Source organism: Colias croceus, chromosome 10 (genome assembly GCF_905220415.1).
Source record: "Colias croceus chromosome 10, ilColCroc2.1".
NCBI lineage: Eukaryota > Metazoa > Arthropoda > Insecta > Lepidoptera > Pieridae > Colias > Colias croceus.
Window position 1 is genome coordinate 11035086 of NC_059546.1, and position 21303 is coordinate 11056388.

General features: G+C 32.1%; 1 protein-coding gene across 1 annotated transcript in view; it reads left to right on the forward strand.

Moving 5' to 3' along the window:
- The first annotated feature begins 596 nt into the window (after positions 1 to 596).
- Positions 597 to 21303, forward strand: part of LOC123695225 — a 45065-nt gene continuing 24358 nt past the window's right edge. The window contains exons 1-2 of the mRNA XM_045640999.1: positions 597 to 834; positions 972 to 1033. Coding sequence (XP_045496955.1) covers positions 597 to 834; positions 972 to 1033 — 300 coding nt within the window. The remainder of the gene's footprint in view (positions 835 to 971; positions 1034 to 21303) is intronic.

Sequence of the window (21303 nt, forward strand, 5' to 3'; positions counted from 1 at the left end):
TCAATTTTGTTTAAGTTAAAGAGAAAATTGGTAGAAACTTTACAGGTGCAACTAATAAAAGTGTTAAAAAAATTAGTTAAAAGTCATTGGTTAAAAATTGATGAGCTTCACCTGTAATATAACCTACATGTTTGTATAATGTTGCTCCCCAAGTGTACTCCTTTTGACTCGATTTTGTCTATGAACAAGGATCGGTGACACTAAAATAATTTCGTTTAAACCTTCTTTATAGTTTTTTTTTTAAACTATACTTATTTATTGCTCTATAAGCGATTGCGGTCTTTGAACGTCACGTTTACGTTATATAGAAAAGAAACGAAACAAGTGAAATGATAATCTAATAATATACTAGATATCCAAAATCATGTTCCCCTTTACTACTAAATCTCTGGTAACAGCGCAATGTTCACTGACATTGATTCCCAGTAACATCCGCCACGCACGTCCATCACATTCGGAAGGGTACTCTAATCGACACTAGAAGGGCGGTTAGCGTCGGACAAGTCACTTCCCTCGGGAGCCAGTCGCCGACAGCAGCATAGCCGGACTGAACGCGCTCACAGCTCAACCCTACCCTACTGAATGGATACGCCATCATGGGGAGTGACAGACCGAGTAACCCGTGTTATTGTGTGGTGCAAGTGTGTTTCTGTGTGTTTTTCCTGCTAGGTTGTGGATTTGTGGCGGTACGGCAGCAGGCGCTGGAGCAGCGGCTGCAGGTGCTGGAGGAGCAGCAGCTTATGTTAGAGCAGCTGGTGAGGCCAGCTACTACGCGGAAGGCGGAAGTTCCGAGACGAGTGAGGAGAGATGCCACGGACTGCGTCTGCCCAGCAGGTAAGGTTTAGCTTTTAGAAGAAATTTGAAAACCTGTCTTTGGTTTTATGTCTTTAATTTATGTCAAGTAGTTGATGTAATAAGGTCAATTTAAAAGTTATGTTTTCTATATAATATAAAAAAAATTTCGATTCCAGAAGATTCTGATGAAATAAAGAGTTGGAAAATAGTGTTTATTACTACTTTAGCACGATACCACGTATTTAATGTATACGTTTTTAAATGCCTAGTTTCTTTTATGGCATAAAAAGATCGTATCGTAAACAGAGGGAAAAGAAAGAAATTAGAGACAGAAGAAGCTTTATTATGATTTATTTAGTAAAACTGCGAACCCGGAATTGAAAACATTTTTATGCGTGGAATTACAAATTTTAATGCCAAAAGGTTGTATTCGGAAAGTTTTAATAGCATCACTGTGTATTTACGATGTAAATAAAACATAACACAATGCAACATTAACAATTGAACAGGCTTTGAATAACAATTCTACACAGCGTTGAAAGTATATGTCTCGCTAGGCAATTTATTTCTAGACATTGTATAAGAGGTAGCATTTCAAAACGTCGATCACTCGAGCGATTTCACAGCGACAATTAACAAAATTAATATCGGTTCTCTCTAAACACAATCAGCGTCCGCAAGCTTGCCGCAGAGCCGATACGGACATATTGTGTAACTGCGACCACTTTACAATATCCGCAGATAAACTCAATTGGGACACCATCGTCCTCTCCTGCACTCGATAAGCAACCTTAACCCTTCTAGGATAAGTCACAATTCCTCAAACCGTTTTCGGCAGTCCCTACGCCGCGTTTCTACGAGGCATCGCGACGAGACAAATTGTAATGCTCTATTGTAACAGCCATTACAGTTAATGGCTCAATAAGGAGTATTGAAAACGTTCGGATCGCGGCCGGGCCTACCATTGGAGATTATTGAATTTAACACGCGCTGCAGGGCCGTGCGAAGGGAAGTATGTTGACCTCCGCCGGATATTAAAAATGGCTCCTTAAATTGGTTCACAGATTTGTTATCGACGGCATATTGCACGTTTCCGTCGACTTTCCAATTGAACTCCGGCAAGTCGTCATCGAACGTGGCTCTGATGTTAATAGACTTTTCGAGGGCCATCTCTCCGGGCGAGATTGATGAAAATTCCGCCGAAAAAAGGATGCGGGATTTGAAGTTTTTCTTGAAAAAATCAGCAGACGAACGATCGCTAATTACCTCTTATTGTTGGCGCGCGAAATAAAGGCTTAATTGTCAGAAGTTTGCAGTGACTTCGATCCCCTTATCTGAGGCGCCACGAGCTCAAATTAAAGAAACCCTCCAATAGATCTTTCCGTCCAAGTTTTGCGCAGATTTAGTTACTGTCGGTGACGACTTTTGTTTGTAAGGCTTGACTTCGAGCACCTTTCTTTGTTAACGCTACCTTTCAACAGTTACTAAATTAACATTTTAAATTATCTACTTATTTCTTTGTTTACTTCAAATATCTGACTGAAATTAGGTAGGTGCGTGACTTTTATCATGATAAAACCTCTAAATGGAAATTAAAAAAAAAAAAAAACAAAATACTATGTCTACTTATCGTCATTTACCAAACCGTAGCAGCGTCAATGCTACAATCGATTTTGAAGACCATATTGATAAAATTCCTCCACTATTGTTCAAGCATACAGCACTCGGGAATTTCATTAAAATTTTTAATCTGCCCGCTAAGAATAGAAGTCATAAGTAATATATGGTGCTCGTGAGAACTTGGCACGTTCTCCTCCGGGGGGAGCCATAAATTGTTGGTAATTGTTACATTGCTCCTCCACCGCACATCTTGTAGTGTTGTTTCAAATCGTATTAGTTTTGCGAAGCTCTCGTCTTGTTTGTGAGGAACAATGCGAAATAAATTGTGTTTGGCAGCGTAATGAATTATGTTTATCTAATCTGCTACGAAATGTTTTGTTGCAAGCTACGAGCGCTACGATACGAAGTCTACGCTATTTCTATTGTTTTTTTTCGGAAATTAATTTGCGTAAATAAATTTTTATTACGCAAATTAATTTAAGTAATACATACATTAATTAAACAATTATCTAAAATACTTTACAATTTATGCTACATTATTGTAATAAATAGGTATAAGCTTATTTTAACTATAGGTGTTGTTACAGAGGTACATGATTACAAAGTACCAAATAAATGGAAAAATATGTACTTTTCATAAAAATAAACCGTATATTTTAAGAAATATTTGGAAAAATAATTTTTAAACGTTTAACGAAGTTAATTACGAGAGGAAGGGTTAAAAGGAATCTACAACATTAATTAAAAAGGGAAAGACAAAGTGGGTAATTAAAGACAGAAAATATTTAAATTGTACTTTATTATTTTTACATGAAAGTATAATTTCAATGTTTGTTTTCTTTTTATTTACATAATATTTTATACGACATTACTGACCCATCGTAGAACGGAATATTCTTGATGTATGTAGAGAAAAATATAAGATTTGATAAATATACCTTTTAATAAATTTAAAAATTGAATTTTGAATCGGAATCAATTTATTTCAGGTTGTTCTTACTATTGAGCTGTTTGTTATCTCTCGCAATACATTATTGATTATACAATCTCTGAACCGACCTACTGTAAATTGTAATAATGTGGTACCTAATAAAGTAGGTACACTCAATATTATCAGATGAAGTAAATTTATTGTAATTTCTAGAACAACAAATCCCTCTATTAAAGACTGCTAAAAATAGATATTATATCCGATTTAATTTCTATCGTTTATTATTTCTACTGACAAATTGGAATCACGACATAGTATAAAACAAAGTCGCTTTCTCTGTCCCTATTTCCCTTTGTATGCTTAAATTAAAACTACAAAACGGATTTTGATGCGGTTTTTTTTAATAGATAGAGTGATTCAAGAGGAAGGTTTTAGTATATAATTGATTAGGTTTTAAATAAAACGGGCGAAGCCGCGGGCGGTAAGCTAGTGATCCATAATGTAATATTATGTTAACATAGAAAATTGCATAGGTACTATTAAGTAAATAAATTTATTTAAAATATTCTGATATTTCCTGCATTTTTCTTCTACATTACTCTGTTGAGACATACAAACCGAAATCGGTTCAGCAATTCACGAGAACCATAACTAAATTAGGTATTAATTTTTACGCACCTGTGCTTCTAATAACAGACAGCTATATGTGGCTATATTGTAGTTTATGACATTACACGGACATAAAGCCCTGGAGGCGAGCCAAGCTAAGCACTCAATACTCTGATAGATTTACTGCTCTGCATAAGGGCCTATCCAGTTAAAGAGAGAAACTATGTCTGTGATATAGCAGTCCTAAAGAGACTTGACTGCGAAATTAGTACTCTCCTTTATATTAAATACATGTAGAGAATGGTATCTATGCTCCTCGCTTTTTCACTGCATATCACTTAAGGAAATAATATTACCAAGATATTACCTATTTATTTATTTATATAATATGTCAAGTATTGTGCTTGTATTTATATTTTGATCAGACAGAGATTTCAGATATTTATGAACTTGGAAAAATATACTTATTTATTTTTGTTTGAATAAGCCTTAACTAATAGATTTAATATGAAATGAACGAAATAAGTATATCGTAAAACTCGAAAATATAAATATCATTTATATATTTTTGCTGCCAGTGTGACAGATGATTAAGTCGGCTCTTATAAATTCATCTGTCAAGTGCGAAATAATGAGCCGACAAGAAATGATACGAGGCTCTGATGTTTTTGTGCACTTGCTTATTAATTCTGTTTTCACGGACAGATGAATTTGTAAAACATTATTTCAGTGAGACGATTTATTCAAAACGATCTGTATATCTAAGGAGTAACTTCTTATTTGGTTGTGAACCAATATTTAATAAAATTTTGTAGTATACACATCTCTATAATAAATATAATGTTTGAGTGACATAAGACTTGGCAACTCTTATAAAAATGTGTATAATAACAGGAAATATTTTATTTTCTGTATGTTATATAAACTGGATAACCTCAAAAACTACTAAACTGAAATTCAACATTCTTTCACGAGTACATACAATATCATTCTCGACTTACATAAGTTTTATCCCAGTCCAACCCAAGCAAAGCCGGGTCGAAGTATTAAATAAACACCCAAAAGTTCCGGCAACTCGCAAAGAAATTTGGGACTATTACTGAACTGGTATTTACATAAATCAGGGGGTGACGGGATAAACCGGCGCAAACAAGTTTGTTACAGTAATGAAAGGGACGCTTTTTGTTCCTACGATATATTACTCTATTTACATATAAATATATCTAGTATTGCATTAATTCATTAGGACTGGCAAAGTTTTAAACGGGGTTTTAAACATATCAGTTGTGATGAAAAGTTACTTTTTACATGTAAGTACATTCCTATTTCATTTCCTGCATTTCGTTATTTTGTTACCTTTGTACCTTTGAACCTACGACATCTGTCTTAGTACGTGTTTTATTTATTTCGTTTATATGAATAATGAACTATTAATATTTACGGAATTATCTCTATAATCCTAAGCTTTCTTAAAATATCTTCAGAATGAAACGTTTTTATTTCCTACAGAACCCTAAGCGTAAACAAACACTTCAATATTGCACATGAAGCAAAAATAATGTATTTATGCACACTGACGCGTCTCAACACAAGATTTATCTCGACACGAGTCGCCGCGTATTTCTAATATTTCTGAAACGCGCCTGAATCTCGCGAAAAGGCGACAAGTGTCAAACTCAGCACCGATACCCTCTTAACAACAAACTTTCAACTCTATACCCGTAATAACACGGTCCATATTCCTAACAAAATCCTGTAATTTGCACTCGCCTTGTGGTATTCCAATATTTCAACAACATGCATTGCGAAACAAAAAATAACTCTAGAAAAATGTACTTTATCTCGCTGAAATAGGATGCAGTTTTGAATGCGATAGCTGATAAAGATTACTTGATGATACATTTTTAAGTCGTTTGTGCCTTAGCATACGAATCGAGAATTAAATTTGAAAAGTCGGTGTATTTCTTTTATTTATCAAGGCAAGCTTGTTTTGCGCTTCTGAAATATATTAACCGTGAAGAGATATTAATGTTACAAGGAAAATCCTTTCTTTTGGTGTATTTCAGATAATTTCAAATTGTTTCCGTGGATCAGAAATATAATAAGTAAGTCAATCTGTAAACAAGAAAAATATTATACTTACGCTTTACTTACGTATAATGTTTTACAGATGCACTATATGTTTTTAGGCCCGAAAAAGTGACATTCTTGTTTTATTGGATATATCTAAGGAGCTTCTCTTTTTAAATGCACGAGTAGAACACCCAGAATTTCAAAAACACGATTTTTAAAAAAATATTTAAAATATTGGAATTTTCGCGGCCGAATGAGCTAAATAAATTCGTATAAAAAAAATAGATACACTGGATAATTTATTATGTTGCTAATATATGAAGCGATTACAGGCGCAAATTATCCCTTTTTGAAATTTTCGATATTGTCGATAGAGGCGAAAGTATTGTAATTTTTATTGATTTTCGTTTTTATTTTTTTATATTAAATGCAGGCGTTAGTAGAAGCTCTGTTTAGTACCAAAAGAAGCCTTGAAATGAGGTCTACATGTGACAAAAATAGCACATTTTAAATATTTAAAAAAAAACGTGTTTTTGAAATAAAACTCTGGGTGTTCTACTCGTGCATTTGAAAAGGGAAGCTGCTTAGATATTTCCAATAAAACAAGAATGTCACTTTTTCGGGCCTAAAAACATAATATAGTGAGATGGTTAAAACTTATTGAAGTAAAACACAGTTAAGCTAAAGAAAAAACTTGTAATGCTTGCACGTCTGACTTGACTGAATTGGTTAAAATAGATAATGTTACGATTTTAATTTAATATTTATTTGCCATAGTGCTATAAAATAAAATCTCTATCATCAGTATAAAGTGATATTCTTATCAAAAGAGAGAAATAAAAGCTACGGCAACAACAATTTACTCTCCTAACACTACGCCAAGTGTCAGTGTTGTTTTTGGGATAAATACATTAACATTTTTTTATTAGAAATTCGAACCTGGGACCTCCCTATATAGGTATACACATCCTCTATAAAATATGCTATCCACTAGATACACACAATAATAGTAATCCTAAAACAACAAACATCCCGATATTGGATTCTTACAAGCGACTTATCTCATTCCTATTCAAGCGGTATCCAGTCTAGGGATATGAAATAGTAAAAATTCAAATGAAGTCGACAATAATCATAAAAATAACGTTCGCTATCAGATTTTCGCTCACTCATGTATACTTTCTTTGTTCGGATGCAAATGGAAGAAGTAATTTCAGGGGAATCCCCGCGAGATGGCGGTTCAAGATTAAATCTTTGAAATGGAAACTGGTGAGGAATGCATGTTGCGGGCTAGTTTAGATTGAAATAGAGGTTAAGTGATATATTTTGGTGGAAATAGAAGATTGATTAAAAAGCCTTTAGTATAAAACGGAATAAAGAACGTTTTTATAAAGAATCAATCTTCATCTATTATAAAAGCTTTTTCTAGCGAATAAACGCAACAGTGTAGTTTCAAAGTTTTTATAGGTTGAATTCTCATTAGATCTTAATAAAATTTTCTGCGACAAAAAAATTAGTACTAAATACATAGAATAAATTTGACGATTACCACGAGAAGCTGTCGGCTTCAGCTAATCATCACATAGTGTAAAACAAAGCGCTATCTCTATCTCTATGTATGCTTAAATCTGCGTTTTTTTATAAATAGTGATTCAAGAGGCAGGTTTTAGTATATATTATTATAGGTTATAGACAAAGCGGGCGAAGCTGCGAGCAGAAAGCTAGCAATCTATGTAAATAATTAAATAGCATAACGACACAAAATGGCGGTTCACAAAATATACGATCACGTTTTCAGCTAAAATGTAAATTAACCACAACAATTATACTCTGAAATTGACTTAAATAGCTCTACGTATAATTTTTATGTAAAATATCACGAGGCGTTAGAATTATAGGCCGAGAGCTCGCTGATGTTATTTTCTATGAACGAACACGTGTGTGAATTTGCTGGTCTTTTGTTAGTTAATCTGTTGTATTGTTTGTGTTAATTAATGTATTGTTTTAAAATAGAAAGGTTTGAGGGTTATTGGTTATTGATTAGATCTGATCGTGGATTTCATAATATTTCAGTAGATCTGTGTGTGATAGGCGACGCGACTAATTATTATATTCTATTCACATTTTATTTTTAATGTTGTTATGACTTAAATGGTTTACTAGTGAAAATAGGCTACCTATGCTTTTTGAGCAAATAACTATTTGAAAATTAATAAAAAAGTTAGTACTCATTTCCATGGGAGTGTCCTTGTCTACGCGGGCGAGGCCGCGGCCGCGGTCAAAAATCTGGTTAGTGAACTTCTTGACATACTATTGTTCACTATATAGTAGAGTTCCGTTCGTTTCCATAGTAATATATGCAGCAATCTCTCCAACTAGCCGTAGGGTAGATGCAAGATCCAGGGAACAGCCAAACGCATGTTTACACATTAGATGTTAATTTAGGAGATCGATCTCTGCTTTAAATATGTAAATGAATTCAAGCAAATATATGCAGAGACGGTTGCATGTATTTTATCAACAAATATTTGCGTAACGTAGTTGGTATTAACATAATATTAATTGGGAACATCTTTATGCGTGAAATTGTAATTAGTGAATGCCTGAAGGTATGTAGAATTATAAATGAAAGATACGCGTCTGTAATAAATAAAAATTTTATCAATTAATGGTGTATAGTGAAAACAAATGATGACTAATTAAAAGAAGAGCGTGTGTGCCGAGCACACGTGTCAGAAGTGAAACTTCTTTGGCAAAATTTAAATATACAAAAATTGTCGCCTTACTCCATGACGGTATTGCCAGACGCGTCCTTGACTTGTTAGACCTCAATACACCTAAAAAAAAAATCATTTTTTTTACACCCTAGTCTTTATAGTATCTAACTTTAAATTTTTTACGTGGCAAATTTTGCCGCGCTTTTCTATTCGTTTTTCAAACAAGTGACAAACGTTTTAGATGCAACAACGAAGGTCCATTTACCTCTACAAATCGCTATAAATAAAACATAAGGGCTTAAAGGCCATTAGTCAAAGTGAAAAATAAATTGCAATTAAAAGAATATTCACTTAGTTCGAGCTGTTTTGGCTTTTCGCTCGTAACAAGCGATTAATTTGATTTCATTGAATTGCAAATCGATTTCGTTGAACTGAGATACAATTTTGTGGATGCTAAATTTTGTCTTAAAAGTAATGATATATACAAGTGTAATTGTTTTTGTTAATTATTATATCTATTGAAGAATGTCGTTCGATTTGTTACTAATTACATGCTTCTTTCCTAAAGATTATAAGTAATAGCATAATATTATGCAGGTAAGTCACATTATTTTTCAAAAATCTTCATTGTTATAATGTATGCTCTATATTTTGGCATAGCTGCTTAGATTCCATTAAGTAATTATTTACTATTTGACTATTAGTAAGCTAGGTACAAGTTATGCAAAAGCTGACAACGAAGAATGATGCAAATAAATATGAAAGAACCTTACAATGCTAAATTATAAATCATAATACAACATGAATATAACTCTGTCTGAATACAACTCTATCTCACACTTTGACATAACCTCCATATTAAATAATAATACGTTAGCTTCTTTCAATAATTAATCGATATTGATATATTTCCAACCCTTTTTCCTTATCTTAAAAATACATTACAATTGTAAAATGATTGTGATTTTTTTAGTCTTGACTATTTAATTTTATTTTTGTTTGGTGGAAACATAATATGTCGTTTCAAGCATACCTAGCTCTCAGAAGTACCTACTACGTAGAGTAAACATCACCTATTCATATTGTATAGTAGCATTATTATTATTATTTATTATTCAGCCATGGCTCCCCCACTGCTGGGCAAAGGCCTCTCTTCGGCATTGTTTTCATCAAAGTATATTTGGTAGGGGGAATAAAACATTTTAATTAATGAATTAATTAAAAAGACATACTCTTTAAAAAATATACATTACTAAAACAATAAACACATTATCTAATCAGGACAATTGCAAAACCTCTTAATTAAATATCTTATTACGTTTAAACCATTTAAGAGTTAACAAGGAAACACGATTAAAACGGTTTTCCATTCGTCTCAAATAACAAGTTATTTACAACAGAGTATTTCAGAATATAATATTCATCTTGATCAAAATCTAATTTCACCGGAGTCGACCTTAGAGGGAGTAAACAACCCTAAGATGGATTGTTTTTAGCTGACGGCTTGTTATATACTGTATACTATGGTAGGGTTATTTTTCTTGTGACCTTTAAAAGTTATAAAACTAAATTTTATTTTTAATTGTGTTTATTTGGGATAATCGAGTATTTATATACATAGTTGGAAAGCAGAATTCTAGTCTCTCTACTTATGTAGAGCAACTTATAATATGATACGACTTTCTATATTGATATCATAGATTTGTATGATAATATGTATTCGGTATCCTTTTTTTTTTAAATTAGAGATACGCTTTATATTTTACGGAGTGCATTTTTCATGAGATATGGTTGAAACATAAAAAAAAATCACATGTATAACATATAAAAGTTTTTAAATAAATGCAATCCATACAACGTAAGTCTAAAAATTCAACATCTCAAGTTTGTCGGAGATCTATTGTGGGTAAAGTTGATAACTTCGGTTGCTCAGAATTTCGCTCACGTGCTCTTGTGGGGGGAGGGTATGTACATTGTACTATATGTATTTTGAGCTAGATTTTAGATAGGAAAGATCGAGTTACTGGTCTATTAAGAAACTATGAAAATATATAAGAAAATAAGATGTTTTTGATAAGATTTTTCTTAGGAATACTTGTCTTGAGGTAGGTACCTATAGTAAATAGGAAAATTTGAACTGGGTCGAGTAGTCATACATTATAACCAAGAAAGATTTTTTTCATTTAAAGAAATATAGTAATGTTCAATTCACTTCGTTACATTATTTTATGTCTCTCCATTTATCCTTATGATAGCTTCTTCTGCTGAAAATCATCAACATGTCTGTACATAGTAAATTATCACTGTTAAGATTTAATTCTTAAACAATCTGTTTCAAATCTTGAAACACATCACACGTGTTCCCGAGGCCAGAGGTCAAAATATATAGTCCAACAACTCGGCTCATAAACGTCACACACCTCGCCTTGACGTTCAATTGCCGGGGAAATTTACTTTTCCCGGGCTACCCTAACGGTATGTTTGGATTAACGGAAACATGTGTACATTTTATGAAGTGAGCGGTGAAGTTTAAGTAATTGTTAAAAACGTAAAATAAGATTTTTGTTTATATGTTTATTACGTATATAAAAAAACTTAAGTGAAAGATCTAATCAGGACCCAATCGACTTTTGTCTTCAGTATTTGAACTTGGCTGATCGTAACGCACATACAGAAAAACTGATAAATTGGTTTTGGTTGTATTAATCAAAACATTTCGCTTAAAATTCATCTCTTTTTATATACCTAAATGCGAAAGTAATGTCCATCTATAATCTACCTATTTACCTATAGCTCGCGTTGTGTGTATTCATAATGTAAAATCACTTGTTTCGATGCAAAGAATAGGATGTCGAAATTGTAACTTATATAATTATTACTAGCTTTCCGCCCGCGGCTTCGCCCGCGTTTTAAAAGAAAAACCCGCATAGTTCCCGTTCCCGAGGGATTTCCGGGTTAAGTGGTTTAGGAGTCCATTGAGGACAAACATTGTGACACGAGATTTATATATATTAAGATAGAGAATAATATGAACTTTAAATAATAAACATTTTATAAAGAATTCCATACAATTTATGAACTAGAATTGCTTGTGAAGCTGCAATAAAACTGATACTAGTCTGAGATGCACAAGAATTATTGTATCTCAAGAAAGAAATGTGAAATCTCGCCCTTGTTCTAACAGAAAATATATTTTGGGTTCGCGCCAACACTGCTCTGTATCTGCTTTATGTGTATTCTTACTAATAAAGTTTAAATTTGTGAGTGCTTTTGAAATGGACTTTTTTAAAGTTAAATTCATTTGAAAAATAATATAACTTTTCATATTAATTTCAGCATAATATAGAGCACCTTCTTCCATGCTATACGAAAGATGAAATATCTCGAAGGAAATTTATTCTTTGTAGCTTTACCATTTCCTCTATCATTTAGAAAAAATTCCATTACATTCAGTTCATCATAAAGGAAGGAATATGAATAAAATATTAAAAATTATATGTCAAAATAAGTATTCATTATTTATTTCATTCACTTATTTGTATACCAAACATTAAAGAAATGTTCACAATCTTCTACAATGCTTTATCTACAAAATTCTCCATTCTTTCCGAGCATTATCTCTCACATTCAATATTATTTCAGTGGGCGCCATTTTTCAAGTAAATGATAGGAAGTGCCAGATCGAATCCCATCTCTCCACTTTATTTAAGTGCGCATATGTTTTAAATTTCATGTGATTTATCAGGAATCTAAACTTTCAGAAGTAGAAGTATATACATAGAAGTTTAATAACTTTATTATTTCTCTTAGCTTAATAAAAAAAGTGAATATATTAGGTACTTGTGTAATTATGTAGTTTTTAGGTTGTGTGGTAAATTTTCATACTATTTTATTTATAAAATCAATACTCCAAAACTATCAGTTATGCAGTTTTGAACCATATATCTAATATCTAGTGATGTGACATTCGTTGGCCACCCGCGGAGGGTCGCCGGTTCAATCCGACACGGTTTGGGCGGCGTCGCTGTCACGTCTTCAATGTATACGTTACTTTTTGTGTCACCCAACTAGTATATGTATAATGTATATATACATATAATATGTATATCGATGTAATATTATGTATGTGCAATCAGATTTTACTGCTATGTGGTATATTATTAAGCTGATAACTGAAACTTAAGGATTTATTTCATCCCCAATCTTACCCTATAACCAAATTCATGTTAATTACTATTCTAAAATTCTAAACTTAATTGTCATTCAAATAAAGTAATTCCAAAAACAAAATGAAAAATAAATATACCTCATATAGATTATAAATAAAACGACCATTTTACTGTCCTTAACTTTATCATCCTAAACACGTACTATCAATGTATCTTGACAGAAAAATAAACAACATAAATCATCACCATGTAACAGTTGGTCATATATTAGTTATCGAATAGATAAGCAATAAGTTTATGGAAGTGTGGATATTGCTTCCGACAAATTGCCTACAGATGGCAGCTAACTCTTGCAGTGTAGTCGCGGTGAAACTGTCGCATTTGAGACTGTTGAATTAATTAATTTTAGGTGGGAGTATGAGGTGTTAATGACAGTGTCGCTTTTTAAATACAAACTTAATGATTAATTCGAAATTGAGGTTTGTAAATGCGGAAAGAATGGTTTTATTTATATTGTAATTAATAAAATGCAAAATACGCATGCTTCAAGATAGCAAACAGATAGTAGAAGTAGTACCATAAGTCATATTTGACCATATTATAATGAAGGTATTTATAAATTTTACTATACACACAATTCTAGAGGTATATTATAAAATGTTTTTTATAATATACCTCTAGGGTATTTATTATTAAAGGAAGAATATTTATTATTAAACCGGTAATATTTATTATTAAAGGCTCCATAGAACTGAAAACAGAAACATTAGAAAGATAAATGAGGATTAACAATCTTAAAAACTTCTTTCAATAATTTAAACGGGAAGCGGGTGATTAGAAACGAAAATGAATCTCGTCTTTAGAATGAGCATTTATTTTTGTAAGCTTTTCTTAAACTGAGCTTTGAAAGGCTTTATAAGCTAAAGCTTGAGCTTGGAAAAGTCTGTATTGTTAAAGAAATTTTAAAATAATACAATTTCTTTACGACGTTCGATGTTTTAAAAAAAATTACTTATATAGAAGTAGTAGAAGAAGAAAGGAAAGGCTTATCGGAAGTGAAAATCGATTTATGATGAAAAAAATTATAATAATCGAAAACGTTCCAGTAAATATTATATTATATGAAGATCAAATCCTCAGCTAGAATATCTTAACTATAAGTAATTTACCTATAAGTTTTAATCCGCGGCTTCACTTGCGTATATACAGATATAGTTTTCACAAATATTTCCACATCATATTATCTCGATTATCTACCCAGTCTCAACACTTACCATATTACACGAACACCAAACGCGTAAAAAACCATCCCCAGACATAAAAGTTGTCGCGAAAGCGCTGCAGGTGCGCTTTATGGTCACGTTATTTTTTCCAAATGCACCCTTCCTGAATATTGCAACTTTTCACGTACGAATTTATTCCGAAAGACGTGACCTAAGTTTGCCTGATTCTGTTCTGCATTCAACGAACTGCTTGAAGTATTGAACTTTTTTAAATATATTTATGACTTAGAAAGTAAAGACTTTAACGGATTTTAAACGCGATTTATTCGTTATATTATTAAGACTTTAATTTCTAAAATATTTATGACTGTTAAGCGTGTAAAGTGAGTTCTGGACTGTGATGTTATTTGTGATTGTTGGTGCTCCACATTTAATGCCCCTTCTGCTGTCTAGATAAAAAAATCTAAATCTTTCGACAGTAAAAAGCTACGTAATTCCAAAAACAACATAAGTAACTTTATTCATTACAGACATACAAAAATCGAATCCGAGAGGGCTTAATTATATTATTAATATAGAGTCACATAAACTATGAAAACCGGAGGGAAAACCTTAATTTCTATAAAAAAAACTTCCAGGACGAACGACCCGCGTACATCACTTCGGCAATTCCAGCTCAACCAATTTCCTTTCCGATGAAAGTTTACGGAAAAAACGCTGTTAATAATAACTTTGTTCATAATACTAATCGATTTATTTCCATGGCTAAGGCTGTGTCTACACTTGGTGCGAGCGATATTTTTTTAATATTTTGGATTAAAATAATAGCTAGTTATTAATAATTGATAGTGCATTAAATGACTATTTATTCAAAGAAAAAAAAAAAGGTCACCTATTCATTTTTTTCAGTTTTAATAATGTTTTGTAAATTATACAGTATTAAAGTGATCAGTTTTAAGTCAGAAATATTCAACATAGCAAGTTAGGTTATTTTAGAAAAACATAACGAAAGCTATCACTGGATAGTGATTCCCTTTTTCTACGAAAATAGAGTGCAATATTACTAATTTATTACATATCTAATATGTATATCGTCCTCCTTGCTATGAAATAGGTGTGCACAATCTTTAAACAACCAATCTCTAACAGACATTTAACAACTTTTCGCGGCCTATTAAAGTTTTTCTTTAAGGATATGTCCAAAGTTTTTCCTCCGGCCTGTATATTGCTATATGGAGGTAATTCTTTATTGCTCGGAGCTATTTTATTAGACGAAATTCAGTTATTTAAAGTACGTAAACGGGGGAATATAACTCAAACAACTTAAAACATTAATTCATTAGGTAGTAGACTTTTTCAAAATACATAATATTATTTAGGCAATACGCTAGTCTGTTTAGTGACATATTTATTTCCCTTTGTATTGACCACCATAATATAAACAAATATAATAGCTAAATGTATATTACCAAACTGTATTTGATACTAAAAATAAAATAAAATATCCACACTACTTATCTCCTTATGTTTTACACTAAATTCCACATCATAAAACGGCACAATAATTTCGCAACAAAACATAACAGAAACCAATATTGAGGTGGTAAATATAATCTCGATGCAATGGAGCCTAAGAAAGTGCCATAAAGCCTCAACTTTATGTCCCTTTGTCTACACCACATTAAGATTCATTCCACTTCGGTATCATTAACTACATTGTATTTTCAGGTTATTATTGTCAATTGTCATTGTATTAAATTATAACTATTCGCTTGTTAAACTGCATTGTTCTAAACAATAATGTGGAAGTCTACTGCACCGATTTTCATTATGTTTTCACCAATGTGTAGCGTAGATATCGAAGAAGGTATTATATATTTAACTTGTTAAGTTTAAGACAACACTTTTATAAAAAGTCAAGTTGTTTTCTCTTACCTCACTTTAATAGGTAATTATTGATGCGACCTTTTATTTTAAGCCATTATGAATAAAAAAAATCGAGTTTAGAACGTACTTAACTTATACAAAAAAGTATATCAAGATTCTGTGTAATGCGAGACGAAATTGCGCAGCCTTTGTCGCGGCTTGCCGTTAACACAAACCTTTTATGGTTTTATGTTATGTTCTTGTGAAATAGACCGAAATACGTTTTTGTAACTCTGCCCTTACTGCAAAGTTTCCTTTAAGTGGAAACCTTAGAATCGTCACATCAAAGTCAGAAAACTATTGTATCTAACCGTAAATATCAAGCGAACTTACAGAACCTTTGTACAAAAAAATTGCGGAATGAACATTCGCACACTTACAATTTATAAACAGCCCATAGAAGTAAGTATATAGGTACTTCTACTAACTACTATAATATAAAGTAAGTATTACTTTTCCGATCTTTAAAATGTATTCATTAATATTTTGATTGCCAAATTTAGCCAATAAAAATTCTTTACATACTGAGCAAGTTACCATTACAAGAAATGCGTGGTAACAAACTATCCCATCTTCTGGTCCCATAAAAATAGAGCAAGTAGCAGGTATCTGTAACAATATGGTGACCGAGTTGGCCGCAGATTAGCATCTTTAATTGAACACGGCTGTGGGCGGGGGGGGGGAGGGGAGGGATGTCCGATTGTATGAATATTCAAGTACCCTCGATCAGGGCAAACGATTTATTGGTCAGAGCGCGAGAAAGTTTTCATGTAACAACTAACACGTCAAATTGTTATTTTGTCAATCATCCTTATTTTAATTTGTCATGATAGCTATTAAGATAGATAGTAACTATTGCTAAAATCTTGAGTGGAAACTAAAGATTTTCTCAGACAGGATCCATGATTGGAATACCTACTAGGTTAGCACTACGGGCTACGGTCAGGTAGTGATGGGTGAACGCATATTCTCAACGTTGTGGACAAGTACTTAAATTTTTTTACTAAAAATTTTAGAATTTGTACAATCTGCAAAGGTGGTCTACTACTATTTAAAATATTATATCTGCAAGCAAACCAATTGAATGTACGCAGGTAAATATTGTAGGAAGATTCCATGTAATTATTGTTAAATTAGATTATTAATCTGATTATCCCAATTCCGTATGTTACATAAATAATTAATTAATTACAAGTGTAGGATACACTCACATAATTAAGAGATTAACTCGTCAATTAACAGGGTCTATTTAAAGCATGTCTGTTTCAATCAGATGGTATCTCAGGAACCGTTAATATTTTAACGAAGCAACGTTCGGATCGAAATCTTTTAGCTTTGTTTGAGTTAGGTCTATATAATTAATCTAGTGACCGCTGCACTTCGCCTAACGAGCTAGCCCCGGGGAGACTGGGGAGTAATGGCATTATTGTGTAGTACTTAAAAGTGCGTGTATTTTATTTTATTTTATACACAAGTTAATATAACACAACGTACGTACGTCAAAAGGTACCTAGTAAAATAAATTATTAAATTAAAATCTTAATAAGGTTAAATTGTATTTTATGCTCTATTACGTTTTACAAGTAAAAGTAAATGTTATTGCACATTCATATTGAATTAAACGGCTAATATTACGCTCTCTCTTAAGTGCTCAATATTTCCAACGTAATAACGAAAAGCTCTAGCACTCTACATTTTGGAATTATAATCACATTATCCTCTGAAAATTGTAATTTCCCCTCCACTGCTAAGTGAATAAAATTATTAACGCATTAGACAGTCGCAGTTACAATAACCGTCCTCTGCTGGAGAAAATTGCAAATGATACGTAACAAAATTGCTTAATATCGCTTACGCCAGATGTCCCCGGTCTCCCCGCTTCCGCGTTGTCTAATTAAAGCTCATTCTACCGCACTCATTTAAATATTTAATTGCTACGAAGTAAGTGAATTAAAAACTAGTGAATCCTTGCCCACGGCGAGATGATTGCGTATTTTGTGATTCTGCTTCAAATCTTAATTAACAGCTCTTTTCAAGAGCAATTGAACTCGGTCTATGATGAAAGAGGCGTCATCTTAACTGAATCCATAAACAGTATACCCTATACTATTGTTCGTATTATTTTTTATTAGCTTTGATAAGACAAATGGTACTCAAGTTATCTGCGAGCAATATTATGTGATATACAAACACACCCATATATTTACACAATATAAACTAAGATTGTTCCTAGAATCGAGATTTTGATTCGCTACGTAATATAAATATTTATTTAATAGTTATTATCTTAGGAAACACTCGTTGAGAATGTTCAAATTATTCGTATAAAAATATTTTTATCAAAATATATTTGATATTGGTAAGAAATAAATTGGCTATTATATAAATTATATTGGAAATAAACATCAAATATTATTGGTATCAACAAATCACCAAATTGGTTGTAAATATACCTAAAGAAAATATTTCTTTCAGTAGATAATAATATGATATATTGGTAGTTCAAAAGAATTTACATTATATAAATAAATTGTATTTTGTTATATTATTGCTTTTATACTAATGATGTACATTGTACGTACAACAAACATAATTGATTTTATAAATGTTAGTTGGAATAAACTATCTTTGCTTAAAAATCTCACCTAATGTAATAAAACATTTTTGATTAAGTCCTCAATGTGACGGGGGTTATCCCGAGATGAAAAAAAAAACAGTTAATGTTATAAATCGTTTTATTATAATAATACTACATTTCCGCCCGCGGCTTCGCTCGCGTTTTCAAATAAAAGTCGCATAGTTCCCTTTCCATGGGATTTCCGGGGTTCAAACTATCCTATGTGTTAATCCAAGTTACCCTCTATATGTGTGCTTAATTTCATTGTAATCGGTTCAGTAGTATTTGCGTGAAAGAGTAACAAACACACACATACACATCCTCACAAACTTCGACCACATTTATAATATTATTTAGTAGGATCTCATATGCATCTGACGATCATTTCTGTGAAGCTGCAGTATTATTTCTAACATAAACAGTCAAACAAAATTGAAAAATTTTAAATACACCTAAAAACATAACAAATTTCACTTCATATGAAAATTATGGTAATTTACAATATTACCAAAACATTAAAATGTTAAAGCCCATCATCATAAGCAACCCGATTGAAGCTTACCGTATCCACCCAAAGCACTCAGCTTATAAAACTTTTACTTAACATTAAGCAGAATAACTTTTCCAGCACATTAACTTGCCGACGAGTGTTCCCTCATACAGAAGTAGTGTCGTTTAGTACATGCAATCTACAGTTAACATTGTAAATTATAATAAAATGCAATATAAGAGATATTAAATTAGAATAAATGCAGTCGTTAATATAGCCGCGTCTGTTTCAAACGAATTTGTTTTAGACGTGAAATATTTTAATGCGCGTTGACAGTTAAATGGCAAGGTCGCGTCATATCAATACCGTCACGTCATGGGGTAAGGCGAAGATATTGGTATCTTTGAATAGTGCCAAGGGAGTTTCACTTCTGACACGTGTAATCGGCACACACGCTTTTTTGTTCTATACATTGCTTATCTTTTACAAAGCGTTAACCCTTAACTTAGCACGCAATGTATAAGTGTGAGGGTGATTATTCCAAGATAGATTTGTATATATTCTCGTCCCATCAGCGGGGCCTGATTAAATGGCGGCAGAGGTCGTTAGGGCGCCACGGAAATTTGTTTTGACCCGCCTTTTCCCAGTAAATAGTGTTGGCAATGGTTTCTTTTATCGTTGACTTCTTGAGAGCAATTCGGCTAAATTCGGTGGACAGTTGTAGGGTACGGTTGATGTGTGGGTGGGATTTATGTTATGTTTATATTTGTCCGGGTTGCAATTGAGGGAATTGTATGAAAAGCTGTTTGTTGTTGAGTTTGATATAAAAATACAGCATACTGTTAGTTGGTTTAATCGTACTGGTAGTTCTACTTGATATAAATTTAAGATTTCTTAACGCTTGTATGAAATTTCATAATTACCAAGTAGCAATTTCATAATAAAAAAAAACAATTAAAATTGTAGCCTATTAAAACACTTATTAATACATTTATCTATATGAACATAATGATCTGAGGTTCATGTACGTAGTTCATACTATTTGGGAAGGTACCTACTCTTACTTTACCAATTCCGAAATGTCCCTTTCCTATGATTCAATTTGTCAGCCCTTTCACAATTGGTTTCTTCGATTTGTCTCTCCGGTGCTCCCTAACAGATATAACTAAAAATGCTGACTAGCCAAACGCTATGTTTTGCTTTCCATTCCAGTATTCTTACCGTCTAGTTTCTATTTTACTAATATTTCTGTAACACGGCTATAATATAAATAGTATATAATAATTTATCAATAAATGGCTGATGAATCTTACTCCTTTTATTCCTAAATTTAAGGATTAATGCATAACTCTCTACAAATAAAACCACTTAAACTATTTTGAGTAAAAAAAAACCATAGTCTATGCACACAAAACTGATAATATAAGAATAACTCTGTATTTTGATATGAAAGTATCTATATATATAAAGATTATGGCGACATAAAAAATATCGACTGTGCACTTATGTAATTATAACTTCAATTATGAAAAAATAGGTTAAGTTAACAAAATGGCGATAGCTTGTTACTGATACATTCTATCAATTCTTCCAAGAGTAGATGCTACAGTAAACACAATTCCCGTATTTGACAAGCGGGCTGCATGACAAATGTGGAAGCAAACTGCGGTAATGTAACGCAAATATTGGTCTCACTTACAATGAATTCTTGATATGCCTATGTATGGAAAAATCGATTGATTGAAGGGAAAATAATTATTCGCGAAGGCCTTAAGTAAGAGGCTCAGCGATGGAAAAAACTATTTAATTTAATTTTAAAATTAAATAAAATACCCTAATAAGTCATGTTAATTGTCATAGGTATACGACAAAAACATTATTTTCTTTACAGATAAAAATATATAAAAGTTTTACGAGAAAAAATTATGAACTTTATTATACTAAAACGTCTCATAGAAGACAATAGATTTATTAATTAATGCCTTATCGTCCTGAAAATTGCTATGAAACCTAACTTAATATATTATAGTAAAATATTTAGCGGTTTTATCACTATGAAGAGCTTTCTGCCATGATTATGAAATAAATTATTGAATTCTTGACTAGTTAATTGTGTTTAGTAACTTGAGCTTT